The sequence below is a fragment of the Carettochelys insculpta genome, chromosome 16, assembly GCF_033958435.1.
Source record: "Carettochelys insculpta isolate YL-2023 chromosome 16, ASM3395843v1, whole genome shotgun sequence".
NCBI classification, from domain to species: Eukaryota; Metazoa; Chordata; order Testudines; family Carettochelyidae; genus Carettochelys; species Carettochelys insculpta.
This window is the reverse complement of record NC_134152.1, coordinates 85,914-103,933: the sequence shown is the minus strand read 5'-3', so window position 1 is coordinate 103,933 and position 18,020 is coordinate 85,914. Positions and strand designations below refer to the sequence as shown.

Genomic DNA, 18,020 nt, shown 5'->3' with positions numbered 1-18,020 from the left:
TCAGGCCATTTTTTAAACTAAGAGCTTCAGCCAGGTAACTGCAGTCCTGTAGCGTTGATATCCTAACTGTTCTTTAGGGGCAGTTCCACTGTATCACACTGCCCTTCAAGCAGTGTGATACCAGGTAGATCAGCTAAGGTCATGGTCAGTGGGAGTCTTTGATGATGTAATACACACAAAGAGGGTGCAGGACAAAGTGAGATTCTTAAGAGTCCCTCTAGACAGTTGGCTTGGTATCCTAGCTTTGCCCTGGCTCTCTGTGTAGATGTCAGTCACCCCCCTCTTCCAGTGGGTCTCCAGGCAAGCATCTGGGAGGGAGAACTGTCCCTTAACCTCTCTGCTTTGTGTTCCAGAGCGACTGAAGATGTCGAACCAGAGTGCTGGTGACATCAAGACCCCATGTTTACCCCGGAATGGACTGGTGAAGATCCCCACCCAGCCCAATGGACTTGGCTCTGCCAGCATCACCAAAGGGACACCAGCAGTGAAAAACCGGCTGTGCCAACCTTCTTCTGTGCCTGCTATTATCGGTCCAGCCTTATCTAATCACAGTGACCTGACCCTACCTAGTCTGGCATCACCGCTGTCTTTGGCAACTCTGGCTGGGGTGCCATCCCCTTCTGGAACTTCCATGGTGGGACTGAATTTGAGTGAGGCCTCCCTGACAAATGAGCAACCTTCCCCAGAGAGGCTCCCTGAATCCCTCACGGAAAGGCAGCTGGCTGTGGATGAGAAGATCCTCAATCGCTTGTTCTGGTACTTTTCAGCTTGTGAGAAATGCATCCTGGCCCAAGTCTGTAAGGTATGGCGGCGGGTCCTGTACCAGTCCAAGTTCTGGGTAGGCCTGACACCAGTGCTGCACACCAAAGAGCTCTACAACACCCTGGCCAGTGGCGAGAAGGAGTTTGTTAATCTCCAAGGCTTTGCCGTCCGGGGCTTTGACAGCTTCTGCCTGGTGGGGGTCTCAGACCTGGACATTTGTGAGTTCATTGACAACTATCCCCTGTCCAAGAAAGGGGTGAAGTCCATGAGCCTTAAGAGATCAACCATCACGGACGCAGGGCTTGAGGTAGGTCTTTTTCCTGCCCCCTGTCTGGCTTCTGGGAACCACAGAGATGCAGATGAGTGATGAAAGACTCCTGTTCAGTGCAGACTAGTTTCCAGGGGCAAGACAGCAATTTTCTATTTGGCAAGACCCCATAGAACTCATTTAATTTATCATTGCTGAATTCCATCCATTATCCCTTGTGACCCTAAAACAATCCTGCCTCTCTTGGAGTCTGAATTATATCCAATATACCAGTTGCTCTTTGGTGAGCCATGCCTGGCATTTCTGGGTCACTTACAGCACAGCTGGACAGTTGTTATTGTGGGGATTTTAAGTGAATTGTCTAAAATCACATACGGGAATCCAACTGACTTAAAATCTAGGCTAGTGCCTCAGTTAGAAGTTCAGCATAGCACCTTTCTGTTTTCTTGTGTGAGTATCTGCCTAAGCTGCCCAGACTGTCACTTGCTGTAGTGTAGTGCAGTGCAAGAGAAAACTTAGTCCTTTAATTCTGAAGCTAGAATGTTTTAAAGGACAATGGAGTAAAGGGCCATTACCCTGCCCTATCAAAGGGCTGTACCTGGTGATAGATTTGGCTTGGAATGGAGCCAGAGAGTGGAGGAGAAGATGGGGAATCATAAAGTTTATATCCAGAAGGGACCAGATCATCTCATGACTGTCTGACCTCCTGTCCATTACGCAACTGATACCACCCAGCATCTGCATAGTGAACCCAACAACTGAACTCAGCCCAAAGGAGTAGCAAGAAATGAGCACCTGGTGACTGGGATCAAGCTGAGAAAGCCTCCATGGCATGATATAACACTCACCCTTAGTCAACTGAATCAGTCTAAGAGGATCACCAAGGAAGGACAGTCTCATCATTCCTTAGTCATTGCAGTGAACTGTACTTCTGCATAGGGAGGTGAGCAAGGTCCCTGTGATGAGCCCCCCTCTTCCTCCCTAGGTGGCAGGACTCAACAGCCCTGGGGCTTAGTTTCAGCATTTTGCTTAGCTTTCTAGAAGCTTATGCATCAGAGTTTTACACTGGCAACTGCAGAGGGCAAAAAGGATTTTCCCCATTCCAATGTATGCTGAGGTGGGAAGTTGATCTTCCTCTGAACCATTAAGATTGGCAGGGCTCTGGCTGCCTGGTTCTTGTTCACATGCTCAGGGTCTGGCTGATCTCCTGATATACTGTTGAGAAGGAATTTCCCATAGGTCAGATTGGCAGTGTCCTTGGGAAGGTCACTTGCCAGGATTATCTAGTGTATCTCACTTAATCATTTCTCTGTAATTCTAGTTGTTTTGGGCATTGGCGCATATCAATCCCTGCTTTTCTCTGCCTTTGACAAAAAACCCTTGAGGTTCCCATTGGCTATAATCCTTTGGGCTGAGTTCAGTTGTTGGGTTAATATGCAGATGCTGGGTTATGTCAGTCAACTAATGGACAGGAGGTCAGACAATCTGAGATCCAGTCCCTTCTGGCCTTAAACTCTGTGATTCCCGATCTTTTCCTCCAGTTCTTTGCTTCATTCCAATCCAAATCTGTTGCCAGGCACAACCCTTTGATAGGGCAAAGTAAAGGCCCTTTACTCCATTGCTCTTTAAAACATTGTTGCCATCATAATATTGCTACTTTACTTTTCTTCGGGACCTTTCATACACAGATCCTAAAGCACTGTGAAAAGGAGGCAAGTATTGTTTTCCCCATTTTGTACCTGGGAAAACTGAGACTCAGAAATGTTAAGTGACTTGACAAGGGGCCTTCCAAAAGGCCATGGTCTGAACTGGCAATAGACCCCAGGTCTGCAGAGTCTTAACCCATTTTCTGCTCCAGTAGAACAATTTTTTCAATGTACCCAGGCTGCCACGGTTGTGTGTTTTTTGCTTTTTTTTAGAACAATAATAATATAAAGAAATCACAAAAACACACTTGGGTTCCAAAGAGCCATATACAAACATACTAGGCCTAGCTACGTCCATCCTGTTACTCCATCTGGTTTCTGGTAGAATATGAAACAGAGAGCACAGTGAGTGCCACAAGGGGGTTCACAACTATTTACAAGGATACCACCCTCTTCCTATTCACTGCTACTACATTCACAAGAGAGGTGTAGTTACATTTCCAAGGCTAGCCTTGGCCCCATATTTCCTCTGCTTTTTCAGCCCACCCTCAGCAGTGCTCCACTAGCAGAAAATCCACCCTGCTGTCTTTATCTATGCCAGCAGTATCCTCCATACCTGTGTGCTGGTAAAGGCCATTCCCAGTTTTCCTGCCGCCTTCAGCTACAAGGCAGAGAATCTCTGCCACCCATCAGGAGGGTATTGGGGTGAATTAAAGGCCAGTAAACATTGTGATATGAATGCCAGGCTGTAAAGAAACTCCCAGACTTGTAAGCTGGTATACTCTAGTGGGTGACTGCTACCAGAGCAGTGTGTGGGACCCAGGCATAGGAAGGGGAGGTTCTTTGGCTACATCCTGGCTCCTTAAGGCTGCATCATGTTACCTAGTGACTAATGCAAATGAAGGGCACACAAGTGGAAGGTGGACATTAATATATCTTCCTGGAGGTGCCAAGAAAGGCTCCCCGCACACATGGAATTGACTGCAGAGCAGAGATGATGGGGCAGGATGTGGCCATTGGGCTAGGTGGAAAGGTCAAAGTATGAAAAGGCCTTGTGTCTTGTCCATTGGCAGGCTGGAGAGAGGTGATGCTTTGGCCTGAGTGGTGAATGGGTAATGTATTATTCAGAATGTAGTATGGTGATGGGGATGAGCTAGAGCCCAAAGGGGAAGTGTGAATGAAGGGGATTGTAGTGTCTAGATGAAATTGTGGGCAGGGGACCTGGAAGCTGAAGTAATGTTATGTTGGAGATTCAGCTGTGTGCATCAAACATTTGGGTTTTATTTGTTGTTTTGAATGCAATATATGCCTGACAGTGTCTGGCTCAAAAGTTTTCATCAGGGGTTTTCCATAGCTGTTGTTAAATCATGAGAGTATGCTGAGAATGTTCATATGCTCATAGATATTCCTCAACTGGAGTGAGCTTTGTGATAATGTCTTCACTATGGTGACAAGAGTGGTATAGTTATGTCATCAACATTATGCCAACATAACTCCTTGTAAAGTAGACAAGGCCACAGAGCTCACTGTACTGAGTGACACCTGTGATCATGGATCATTACCAACATGCTCTCTCACTTTAACAATCGTCTGTGCAGATGGAACACCTTTGCTGTAGAAATACCACTTCCATGAGCAATGCTGCCTAGGTTGATAAAAGCATTTTTCTGCTGACCTACAGTAGCTGAATCTACACTAGTACACAGGCCAGCATAACTACAGCACTAGGAGATGTGGATTTTTCATATCCTACAGTGCCACAGCTATACCGGTCTAGATTTTAAGTAGAGGCCAGGAGGTGGGGGTGTGGGGAAGGGAGTCTTTTCCATGGTGCCTCATCTGGCCTCTACACAGGACACTGTATGTAAGGCAGCATTGTTGAGAGCATGTCAGGTGGTTATAAGATTATCTGGCATAGTTCCCAGTGCTCGTATGCACCCTGAGCCCCACCAACAGCTCTTCATTAAATGAGGTGGTACAGCCCCCCCCGCAATAGGCTGAGGAGCTTATTGCTTTCCAGATGATGTTGTGGTCTCTCTTGCCTGAAAGGTTGTGAAATGTGGTGAAAGGATTTCCCTGTGCCATGCTCTCTTGGCAGGTGATGCTGGAGCAGATGCAGGGTGTAGTACGCCTGGAACTCTCTGGCTGCAATGACTTCACAGAAGCTGGCCTGTGGTCAAGCCTGAATTCTCGTATCACCTCCTTGAGCATTAGCGACTGCATCAATGTGGCTGATGATGCCATCGCTGCCATCTCCCAACTGCTACCCAACTTAACTGAGCTCAACCTACAGGCCTACCATGTGACAGACACGGCGTTGGCTTACTTTACTGCTAAGCAGGGCTACACCACCCACACTCTGCGCCTCAGCTCCTGCTGGGAGATCACCAACCATGGTGTGGTCAATATGGTGCACAGCCTTCCCAACCTGAGCGTGCTGAGCCTCTCTGGCTGTTCCAAGGTGACTGATGATGGGGTGGAGCTGGTAGCTGAGAACCTGCGAAAGTTGAGGAGCTTAGATTTGTCATGGTGCCCTCGGATCACTGACATGGCCCTGGAATATATTGCTTGTGATCTGCATAAACTGGAGGAGCTCGTGCTTGACAGGTAGGTGCACAACTGAATCCTTTGCAGGATCCATCCAAGGATGGGGCATCTGGGAGCTTTAGTAATTCCTAGCGTGATGAGCCGAGACAGAAGCATCTGGGAACCTAGCTTGCATTGCTTACCATTCACTACAGGTCTTGCTGCTGGGAGATGCTGAGATTAGAATGGTTGTTTCAGCTCCCCTATAACACACCCTGATGAGAGAAGTAAGGATAGGTCAAGATCCTGGTCCATTCCTTAGAGCACCTGCTCACAGGAAAGGCTGGCACTGTAGTAACAGTAAGCTGCCCCTCACTTACTGCTTAGCAGCAAGAATTGTTGGGAGAAATTGCTAATCAATGGCTGTAGTCTAAATGCTCTTGTACTCCCTTCTCACACATTACACCATGAATGAATGTCACTGGCGTGTTTGGGTCATTGTTGCCTCTCAGTCCCCACCTGAGGGTGGCATATGAAAGTCATTTGGAAAATTGTGAACTAAAATGGGTATTAAGGCCCCAACCATGGTTTCTTCTCAAAATGGAAGAGCCTTCCTCCAGGGCAATGTATGAAATAGTAAATAAAGTATGTGCATGGGAGAGTGGAGCAGGTGGAAGAGAGGGAGAACAAAAGGAGGGGTAATATGGTTACCAGCTTTTGGGGGACATGCATCCTGCTTTTGGCCTGAGGCCTTTACACATGATTGGAGATGGGCCTGAAACCAATTCCCAGACCCAAGCTGTTGCGCTACTCCTATCAATTTTGTAAAACTTATACCAGAAGTCTGCTCTTCAGGCTCATTTCTACACAAGATGAGAACACTCTCTAGGATTCTGTTCAGAGGTAACCCACCCTACCTAAGCCTGAAGGCTCAATCCTAATTTGTCTGAACCTCTTCTGGAGCCAGCAGACATGAACTAGGAAACGCAAAATGAGCACAGTCTTCTTCCATAGCTAGCTTGCTGTCAAAGCAGAAGTATCCAACAGGCCTTCCTGCTGCTATTCTAGTGCATCAGTTCATGCTAGTGCAAAAAGTGTTATGAAAGAGCAGTGGAACTGGAGGAGGAAAATGACCCAAACTTGTTGACCCACCTCAGAAATGTTTAGCTGGAGTTATGTGGTTGCAGGGTTTGCATCTGCTCTGTACCCACTGGCTGGTCTTTACTAAATACACTGTGCATCATGCTGAGAGCTCTATGCAGTGCCTTGCATAATGTTGTCAACCCCACTGAAGCTTGAAGCCCACAGGCCAGATCTACAGTTACTGTAACCTATCAGAGGTCTATTTAGTGGAGCCATGTTGATATACAGCAGCTGAGGAACTGGCTTTGAGATTGCTAAAGTGATGGATACCAGCACAGGTAAACTTGGCTGCCAATCTCCTTCCCCCCTGCTCTTCCATCCTCCCTCTTATGCCATATAAGAGGTCTCCAGGAGGTACCTTGCTGCATACTCCTTTTCGATCCCATCTATTCTGCCAGCATCTTCTTTCATATGCACCATCTTTACCATTCCTGCCCTCACCATCTCTGTTTCTCTGAGTCACCCATCGTCTGCTGCTTTCTTGTGTGACAGAGGAAAAAGGGGCAGGTCTCCCAGACAAGAAGGAGGTTCCTTCTGGAGAGTGAAAGCAAGATGGTTTAAGATTGGCCCCATACTGGAGGACTGACCTAATCTGATTCCTCCTTCCTTAGCCATAGGACTCCATTGCATGGAGATGCTCCCTGGAAGCTTCTTTCTTAAGCCAGGAAATGGGCCAGTCATAAAGGTATAAAACATCCAGTGCCAGTCTCTCAAAAAAGAAAGACACTTCTACTGAATGGAAGGCTTCTAGCCATTCATAGCTAAAGAGGTGCAGTGACAGCAGGCAGAGAAGGGTGTGTTAACCAGTAAGTATAGCAGAAGGAAGCTCAAGTAAAGAAAGCCAGAGTAACCTAGAAGATTAGTTCTTCTTCAAGTGTTGTCCCCGTGGGTGCTTCATGGAAGGTGTTGGGCTCGCCCAGCACTTAAGCACAGAGACTTTTCATATCAGCATTGAGTGGGGATGCATGTGTGCAGTCCCAGTGCGCGCCACTCTCCTCAGTTCCTTCATAGCTGCCCTCAGCTGCAGATGGAGCATGGCTCTCTCTCCTCTGTCTCAGACCTGTAGATAGGAAATGCATAGCTTATAGTTATTAGTTCCTGGTTTCTACCCATACTTCTTTGCCTATAACATAATTAATTGAGTTAATTGTCCTAGAGGAGCTTGGGTATGGTGTTCCACCTGTACCCTGCAAGGCAGCACTACCAGGAAAAGGAGTCTCTGAAGAGAGGAGCCTGAAGAGCGATGGGGGAAAGTGGACCTGAGGGCACTGAGAGCAGCTGAGGGGAGAGGGGCCAGTGCAGTGAGGAGGGCGGACATGGGAGCAGATGCGGGTAGTGGGTTGGGGAGGGTCCTATGGTGATGGTAGCTGGGGAGAGGGGCGGTGAAAGGTGGGGAGGAGGGTCCTGGGGATATTAGGTCATTGCTCCACAGGGAGCTATGGTGACTCGCGGTGACAGAGAGGTATGAAGTAGCGGGATCCTTAACCACATTCTCCACACCCCACTGCCTTGTGGGTTATCCTGGGAAGGAGAAAGGCTAAGGGAATAAACCCTGACAGAAAATCCCGGAGTGGAGTCCGAAGGCGGTTCGGTGTCAACTTCTGGCACTGTTCCGACAACTCCTGCAGCTGAGCTGGTACCAGACGTGGAGGTTATCCTCTCCTTTGGACTATATCAGTAAAGCCGAGAGGGGGACACTGGTGTCTGGGCAGCCCAGAGTCTCCATAATAAGTGCCCAGGCTCGTGCCTGGAAAGGTACTCCGGTGTCGCTGAACAGCGTTGCATCAACACGGGAGGCAACAGATACCGGTTATAAGCTCTTGCTTGACTGGCGTAGAGAACGAGCGCCAGGGGTTGCCTTCGACGGTGGGAGAGATCCTCGCATCTCACTGGACAGTCACCACCCACCTCAAGCTGGGCAGCCCCCAGCCAATAGGGTACTGTCCCGCCACAGTTCACCTGCCTCGCTGGGTGCGTGAGGCTTAAGGCTCCTGAACCTGACAAGTGACTGAAATCTGGGCACCAGGCAAACCAATAAGAAAATCAACAATAAATGAGAAACATCAACAATTCAAGCTTGCTTGCTGGAATGTGTGGACCATGCTGACCGGCTTGACTGCACATCTTCAGGCCATCAGTGACACCCGCAAGACCGCTGTCATCACGAGGAACTGAAGAGGCTCAGAGTTGATATCGCTGCACTGCAAGAGACGCAACTCGCAGATTCGGGTTCTCTAAAGGAAAAGGACTACACCTTTTTCTGGCAGGGTAAAGCCCAAGAAGAACCTAGAGAGCATGGTGTTGGCTTTGCTGTCAGAAACACCCTTCTGCAAATGGTTGATTTAGTCATGGGCGGATCAGAAAGACTTCTTCGGATCATGCTCCAAACTTGCGCCGGTCCCGTCCACCTGATCAGCGCTTATGCTCCAACCCTGTACACCACACCAGAAGTAAAAGACAAGTTCTATGACGTGCTTAGTGCTGCTGTAGTGCAAATACCTGCTCGTGAACAACTGAACATCTTGGGTGACTTCAATGCAAGAGTTGGAGCTGATTGGGCCTCATGGCCTTCCTGCTTAGGACACTTCGGTGTGGGAAAAATGAATGACAATGGACAGCGTCTCCTTGAACTGTGCACGTACCACAATCTGTGCATCACAAACACATTCTTCTGAACGAAGCCACAGCACAGAGTGTCGTGGAGACACCCACGCTCAAAGCACTGGCATCAACTAGATGTGGTCATCGCTAGGTGTAATAACCTCAAAAACGTCCTTCTGACACACAGCTATCATAGTGCTGACTGTGATACAGATCACTCGCTAGTTTGCTCCAAGCTCAAGCTGAGACCCAAGAAGCTGTACTGCTCTAAACCTGCTGGAAGGCCCCGCATTGATGCCAGAAGGATGGTAAACTTGGAGAAAGCTGAAAAGTTCAGAGAGACCCTCCAGGAAAATCTGTGCAGTGGCCTTGGGGGTGCTGATGCGACATCCAAATGGCAACATCTGAGGGACACAGTTTACAACACGGCCTTGTTGGTGTTTGGAAGAAGAGCTAGAAACACGAACGACTGGTTCAAAGCTAACTCCGATGAGATGATCCCAGTCATTGAAAAGAAGCGCGCTGCACTCCTGGAGTACAAACGCTCACCAGGCCAGAGTACCCAGGAAGCACTTAGAGAGGCCAGAAGAACAGTACAGCAGACAGCCAGGCGCTGTGCCAACAACCACTGGCTCCAGCTATGCAGCAACATCCAGACCTGCGCCGACTTTGGTAATCTCAGAGGAATGTACGAGGGTATGAGGAAGGCATTAGGACCCACCCAGAACAAGATGGCACCTCTGAAATCCAAATCTGGTGAAGTCATTGCTGACAAAACCAAACAGATGGAGTGCTGGGTTGAGCACTACTCCGAGCTGTACTCACACGAGAACGTTGTGGTTGACGCAGCCCTTGATGCCGTCGAGCTCCTACCAGTAATGGACGAACTGGATCAAGAACCGACTGTGGATGAACTGAAGAGAGCCATCGACAGCACTGCAGCAGGAAAGGCCCCTGGTCCGGATGGTATACCGCCAGAGGTAATCAAATGTGCCACGGACACACTCCTGGAACCCCTACATGAGCTACTGTGCCTGTGCTGGAAAGAGGGTGAGGTTCCACAGGATATGCGTGATGCTAACATTGTAACGTTGTATAAGAACAAAGGAGACAGAAGCGACTGCAACAACTACCGTGGAATCTCCCTCCTAAGCGTCACTGGTAAACTGTTCGCTCGCGTCATCCTTGGCAGACTCCAGAAGATTGCTGAGAGGGTGTATCCTGAATCGCAGCGCGGATTCTGTGCAGAGAGGTCTACCGTTGACATGGTCTTCTCTCTAAGGCAGCTGCAGGAGAAGTGCAGGGAGCAGAGAAAGCCACTCTACATAGCCTTCATCGACCTGACCAAGGCCTTTGACTTGGTCAGCAGGGATGGTCTGTTCAAACTGCTTCACAAGATAGGCTGTCCTCCATGGTTACTCAAGATGATCCAGTTGTTCCATGAAGACGTGAGAGGAACCATCCAATATGACGGCGCATTATCGGATGCTTTCAGAATCAGGAGCGGCGTCAAACAAGTATGCGTGCTTGCTCCAACATTGTTCGGGATCTTCTTCGCACTCCTCCTGAAGCATGCCTTTGGATCTTCAACAGAGGGCATCTTGCTGCACACAAGATCTGATGGGAAACTGTTTAACCTTGCAAGGCTGAAAGCGAAGTCTAAGGTGCGAGAAGTCCTCATCAGAGACATGCTGTTCGCAGGCGATGTTGCTGTAGTGTCTCACACAGAAGACCAGCTTCAAAAACTGCTGGATCAGTTCTCCAAAGCGTGCAAGGACTTTGGGCTTACCATCAGCCTAAAGAAGACAAACGTACTCAGTCAGGATGTTGCTGAATCCCCATCAATCAGCATTGACAACTATACGTTAGAGGTCGTCCACGAGTTCGGTTACCTCGGGTCCACTATCACTGACACCCTGTCGTTGGACCTTTATGGCAGCGAGACTTGGACCCTGTATGCCCGCCAGGAAAAGAGGCTGAACGTCTTCCACTTGCGCTGCCTCAGGCGCATCCTTGGAATATCATGGAAGGACAGAGTGACCAACACCGCCATCCTTGAGCAAGCTGGAATCCCAACCATGCACACCCTCCTCAGGCAGCGTCGGCTCCGCTGGCTTGGCCACGTCCACAGGATGAATGATGGAAGGATTCCAAAAGACATCCTGTATGGTGAGCTAGCCTCTGGCAAAAGACCTCCTGGACGCCCCCCAGTTGCGCTACAAAGATGTCTGCAAGAGAGACCTCACAGAGGTAGACATCGAGCTGGACAGCTGGGAAGAACTAGCGGATGACCACAGCAGATGGAGGCAGGGGTTACACAAGGGCCTTCAAAAGGGTGAGATGAAGATCAGACAGTTAGCAGAGGAGAAGCGAGCACACAGAAAGCACACTAAGGACTTGCCAGACACCCACCACATCTGCAAGAGATGCAGCAAGGACTGTCACTCTCGTGTGGGTTTTCATAGTCACAATAGACGCTGTAAATGAAGTCCTCAATTGAAACTTTAAAGGGCGCGATCCATAGTCTATGCAGACTGAAGGATGCCTACAACTTAATTGAGTTACATGTAAAAAGAAAAGAGAAGAAAATAAAAGAATGCGAAAGAGGGAAGGAACTTCTCTCTTCTCATCAGTTTCACATCCCTTGCAGGAATGCAACCCCCATGTAGCTCGAGGGTTTACTGTATTTTTGAGAGTCTTTTTGGTTCTAGGAGAGAGCACTGGAAACCCAGGCTCCCTCCCTTGGAGTACCATTCTTGTCCCCTGACTCAAGTGACCCCATCCACTCCCTAGGGCTTCAGCTACCAGACTGAGCTCTCTCGGTCCTTTCGTAATGCCCAGGTATCCCTGAAGTTTTCACCTGATCCTTCATAGGTCCCGCCAATAGAGGTTGAGAAGCAGATAATCATGGCTCAGGTGTGTGTGGTCCCTTCTCTCCTTAAAGTCACCTGTCATCTTGCAACAAAGAGCACCTGCTGTGATTATCTGGTCTGACCTGATTTGGATCACAGAGTCTCTTCAATAACCTCTCCAAGTCTGAACCTCAGCTGATGTAAGATGGCATAGCATCAGTGAAATTACTGAGCTTCACTGCCTTATACCTCCTGGGGTTCTGGGTCTCGCTCTACAGTCATAGCCTTGCTTCTTGTTCTGTCTTAGTGTGTGTGTGTGTGGTGCCCTCAATTGCCTGTGAAAATATCACCCTAAAATCTTGTTTTTCTCCAGCACTAGAGAAATAGGATTCAGATAGTTCCCTATGTTGTGACCATAGAGAGCCCACTAGTACTAAGGTCACTATTGATTAGTTGTATTTTTCAGAATGCCTAATGCTGATGAAAAGTTTTGGATTGACAGCTCTGGGAATGAATTCTGTTTTTCCACAGATTAGGGAAGGCATGGGCAGCATTAGTGCAACCATTCCTGGACACTGCCTGATCATGGCTCTGTAGACACCCTCCAGGCATGGGCATAAAGTTCAGGATCTTTGCCCACCCATCTGAACTGCCTGACAATTGTAGTAGTAGTTTTTGTAATGTAGACACCTCTGTGTGAGACTTCTTTTACCTAGCACCACCAAACAGCCATCAAATGAAGGTAACTATAAATTATCCACGACCTGTGTTGCAGATGATGTGCCAGAGAGGCAAAAGGCTTATTAAGCCTTCCAGTTTTCTTAAAGCGGAGGGTAGGGGGAGTGGGAAGTGAAGGATGATGCAACAGCATTAAAACACTAATGATACCTGAAGCTGAATGTCTTTTTGTTAGCTAGACATCAGAACACAGGGAGGTTGTTTGTTCCCCACCAGATGCCTGTGTATCTGAATGTCAGTGGGGAGTGTTTGTTCCATTTGTCTGGCCCACCTCTCCCCTTTCTTATCAAGACAGAGGAGCCAGTTCTGAAGTCATGAATTGTTTGGGGGAGATGCTAAGATTCCACCTTCCTTGCCTACTGGTATCTTTCATGTGACATTGTGCTTCTGTCCACAGGTGTGTGCGGATTACAGACACTGGCCTCAGTTACTTATCCACCATGTCATCCATTAGGAACCTGTATCTTCGCTGGTGCTGCCAGGTTGGTGAACAAAGAAAGACAATGCTAGCTGTGATTCTTGCTAGGGCTAGAGCTCCTTTGAAGCATCTCTCCAGTAAGGACCAACTAACCCACTAGAACAAGGCTCCTCCATTAAATCTTCCCTTCCTCTGCTTCCTCTCTGCAATGACTGTCTTAGCTACTATGCTTTGAGATCAATGGGTGAAACATGCTATGTCAGTGATAAGTAACATGATTTTGATTATAATAGTAATTGGCTAGGGGCACTATTATTATCAAATGTAGATAAAGTGATTAAAACATCTCCAGGGAATGCATGTGGAGCTTATAGAATACATGGCATTTGATGCAGAGCAAAATGGCTCATTACAAATAGATGATTGGTAAGTTAGCAAGTAGCAAATGTTGCTGTCTACTGGTTAGAGCAGTGAACTGGGAGTCAAGGGATCTGAGGGTCTATCTTAGCTCTGACGTTGGTCAAGACATACAATCTCTATGCTTCATTTTCCCTTTCAGTCAAAGTGAAATGATAGCTGCACACAATGAAGAGAAGAGGCTGAATTCTTTGGTTTTTGCAAAGTGTTTAGAGATCTTCCAATGAAAGCTGCTACTGAAAAGCAAAGTAGAGATAATTCTTTTCATTCTGCATTGGCAGTCCAGGATCACTTGCTCCCTCTTCTGTTATTCTAGGTCCAAGACTTTGGCCTGAAGCATCTCCTGGGCATGAGAAGTTTGCGCCTGTTGTCTCTTGCTGGTGAGATCAAAACACTGGTTTATTCTGGAAATAATAGACTGGTTTCTGGGAAAGGGGGAAGCATCAGCCTGGGAATAGGGACACAACACAAGGGATAGTCCTGGCAATGTCACAGGAGAATGTTGCTGGGTCATGATACAATGGTTGACTAGAGGATGCTTTTTCAGCCTGGAATTACCCATACTGGAAGGCAAAATTGTCCAGTAAAAGATGATTGCAGGAGGCTGGTGAGATCCTTCAAAAGGCAGGGTGGACAAGGAGAAGACCTGTCCTTCCACTCTCTGTGTTGAGGAAAGGCAGCAGTGGAGGAAGCCAGTCCAAACAGCTGAAGGATGTCCTTCACCTGAATATTCCATGCTGTTACTCCACTTGCTTTCTCCTGTGTTCCCAGTAGGACTCAAACTAGAGCTAATCTCTCACTTTGGACAACAGCACTTCCAACTTCTGTCTGAACTCTTGGGGCTTGGTTTTTCAGAAGTGCTGAGCACACACCAGTCAGCCTGATATCAGGTGTGGAAGTGCTCAACATGTCTGAAAATCAGACCCACAGGGCCAAATTTCACTCTTGGATCAGCGTGAATCCCACTCACTAAAATTCATGACAGTTTCACACAGGTCTGAGCCAGAGGATTTCATTTCTTGCTATCCACCTCAGGCTTCAAGGCATGAGTTTTATCACCACCTTTCTAAGTAGCTTTAATCAGAATCTGTGTTTTCGAAAGAGTTCTGAGTTGCCTGTAAGTGTTTTACTGGAATGGATGTGCAAATGTGTATTAATGGTGTTTGCCCTGCTCTGTCACTGGACCTTTTCTTCATTACTAAGGAAGGTCTCACGGAGAAACTCAGGAGCATGAGTATCTCAAACCCATCCCATAGAATCTAAAGGTTCTCATCAGCCATAAGTCAATAGGACTGGAAAGGCCTCCAAGGGGTCACCGAGTCCTCTCCCCAATAGCCTATTGGTGTAGCCTCATGTAAATTTTTTTCTCCCACAGTGAGTGTCATGTGAATGTGACATTTTTGGTGCCAACACTCCCCTGCCCTTGCACCTGTTCATGGTTTATACCACTCAAGCCCCTTTAATGTATTTATATTTTCATTTGATCTGCTGCACTAACAGAACTATCAGTCGACCTGTCTAGGACCCAGATGCACAGGACAGCATAAGTTAAAGCAGGAGGTGTAGGTTAGATATTAGGAAAAGCTATTTCGCCAGGAGGGTGGTGAAGCACTGGAATGCACTACCTAGGAAGATAGTGGAATATCCATCCCTAGAGGTGTTTAAGTCCCAGCTTGACAAAGTCCTGGCTGGGATGATTTAGTTAGGGTTGCTCCTGCTTTAGGCAGGGGGCTGAACTAGATGACCTCCTGAGGTCCCTTCCAGCCCTAGGATTCTATGATTCTACACATCTACCTTCTGAGAAGATCGAAGTTGCCATGGTTGATCTTCCAGAGTTTGATTTAGCATGCCTGATAGGGATGTGCTAAATCAAACTTACGGGGCACCTGTGCCAGCACTGGTACTCCTGCTCCTCATTGGGCAAAAGGGAAGTCGCTCGGAACGAATGCTCCCGTCGACCTCTCTTAATGGAGATGGCACAGAACCTCAAATTAAGGTACATCGCCTCCAGCTACGTAATTAATGTGGCTTCAGTTGCGTACCCTAATTTGGCCTTTCACTGTAACGTAGACCTGCCCAAAGACTCTCACTGAGATAACAGTCCTCAGAAGCTAGGAGCAACCTCAGGTCAGTTTCTTTGTCACAACAATAAGTGTTTCTATCTCATGTTCATGAGTCAGCTTTTCTAATATAAATCCTTTATAATCACCATTCGTTAGATCAGATCTCTCATTTAGTATGAGATGGTGGTGGATCTGAAAGAAGGACTGGCTTCGGTCAAGAGGAAATTTTTGAGGTATGGTCATGGAGCTATTCCTACTCCATTGCTCTTACTGCTCCCTCTGCTGGTTTCTGCAAGAAATCATGTTTCCTGCTGAAGCAAAACAGCAGCAGCACTTTTGAGCGTCACTCAAATTCTGATGACTGAATCAGAAAATAGCATAAGTGGTTTCCTGTTAGTCACTTTATGTTTAATGGTGTTCTGAATGAGGCTTAGGGACAATAGATGTTTGTGCTATTTACAGTGAAGTAAATCAGGAGTGACTCCTTTAACACCCACAAAATAATGCCAGCACAAAGAAGATCAGATCCACACCTCATGCCCTGTAGTGGATTGATTTAGGGCAGCTGTGCATGCCTTTTGGGTGGGATTGATCCTCCTATCTGCAGATGGGATTGCATGCTGCAGCTGCTCTCCTCAGCATCAGAGACTCAGGTCTTCGCTCACAGACATCTCTGCTGTCTTAGGTTATTTCTATAATGCAGCAAAACAAAACCTTTTAAAATTTAAAAAGGTTCGCCTGGTTTAAAATCTTTAATTGCAGATGTTTCGTTACTGAACAGAGTAACATCATCAGTGCCTACTAAGAGATCTTCAAACTGTTGTTTATGTAGTCCTTTCTCATAGATCTTATCAGTAATTGGTTACTCTTGTCTTCAATTTAAGACCAAATGCCCTTGTTAGCCATCCTTTGATTGTCTAAGTTCAAATATCGGATCTGAATCAGTAACTAGATCTTTGATTTGAAGATCTTGGGTTTGAAGATCTCTTACTAGGCACCTATCATGTTACTCCATTCAGTAACAAAACATCTGCAATTAAAGATTTTAAACCTGGTGAACCTTTTTAGATTTTAAATTGAACCTCCTGGGTTACCTGTTTTTGTTTTTATTTTAAAACAAAACCTCTTATGGGGGTAAAAATATCTATGTAGACATCCAGGCACCAGCTGTAGGGTCTGACATCCAGGAAGGGTGGACGGTCTTGAGTCCAAGTTCCACCACTACCTACACTGGTGTTTTTGGCTGGGTAGTGCAAGCCACTCAAGTCCACGTCCAGTGACCTGAGCCCTGCGTCTCACTGCTGAGAGGATTTTGTAGTTAGAGTTTAAGGCCCAGAAGAATCACCTGATCATCTTGTCCCATCCTATAGTCTTTTATAGGCTACCATCATCCTTCAGCACCTGCACACCAATTTCAGCTATCAGCGTTAGATAAAATCATTGAAGCCCTCAGGAACCTGGATTATTGTGTGCCAAGTCAGAAAATAGGAGGGACTGAGGTTCACCAGTGCCTGAGGCCCCTGTGAGAGCAGGAAATTAATTCAATGAGAGATGCTGAGATGATCCTAGTAAGTGACAGGGCTGACATGCAAGGGACAACTGAGGGAGACTGGTGATGGAGTGGTGGCATTATTCTCTATTTTGGAACTGGTATTTAGAGATGGCCTTGACTTATAGCAATCCCACTCCCCAAAGAGGGATGGCTAAGCTCTTCTGTGTCTACTTCAGATGGTAGTACATCATAGTATCTCATTTAACTGAACATTTCCACCTTCTGGTTTCAGGCTGCCCACTGCTGACAACCACTGGGCTCTCAGGCCTTGTCCAACTTCAAGACCTGGAGGAGCTGGAGCTGACCAACTGTCCTGGTGCCACTCCAGAGCTGTTCAAGTATTTCTCCCAGCACCTGCCGTGCTGCATGGTGATCGAATGAGCAGTCCCAAGGATTGGCCAACCTTCAGAGATGTCACCTTCAATTCCAACCAAGCACTGATCAAATAACCAGAGTTACTATTTTGTTTTATTTTTGTGATGTTTTGGGAGAGATGCTAACAGTGCTGTTGATTTAAACCACTCACCATGTGTACCACAATCAGGAGTTAATCAATCACATCAATGCATTGGAAGAATACGCCTAGAGGGCGGGATATTTGCTGTCTCCATAACAATGGGCATCTGCCTGTTCCATAAGACACAACCTCCACGCAAGAATCTCTCTGCAAAGTTTGTAAAGTTTCCACGCTGCCATCATTTCTCAGCTTCTTTGTAATTGTCTATCCTTTTACAAAAAAACATTCATTTAAAAAATACAGCCAAACAAAACAAAGAAAACAAATGACCACAATTGGAGAGTTGGGACTGGGTGGCACTGTTTCATGTCCTACTTGGTGTTCCCCTGCACTGCTGGGCCCCAGGTGGCTTTTACCCAATGTCACATGTTGCAGCAGTTAGAAATTCCTTCTGACTGCCTCACGCTTCTGGGTGTGCTTGGTGATTAGTCAGGGGAGAGGCCTGATTGGAGACCCTCTCCTTTCTGGGTTTGGGATGGTTGAATCCAGTGTTTCCATGGCATGTATTATTGAGATC

The 18,020-nt window shown here is 47.2% G+C and overlaps 1 protein-coding gene across 1 annotated transcript; it reads left to right on the top strand.

The window, feature by feature from the left end:
• The first annotated feature begins 364 nt into the window (after positions 1-364).
• On the top strand, positions 365-17,392 carry FBXL16 (F-box and leucine rich repeat protein 16). The gene is made up of 5 exons (XM_075011028.1): positions 365-1,069; positions 4,775-5,283; positions 12,934-13,018; positions 13,688-13,751; positions 17,219-17,392. The coding sequence occupies exons 1-5, from the start codon at positions 365-367 to the stop codon at positions 17,365-17,367; spliced, it is 1,512 nt and encodes a 503-aa protein (XP_074867129.1). The 3' UTR covers positions 17,368-17,392.
• The last annotated feature ends 628 nt before the right edge of the window (positions 17,393-18,020 follow it).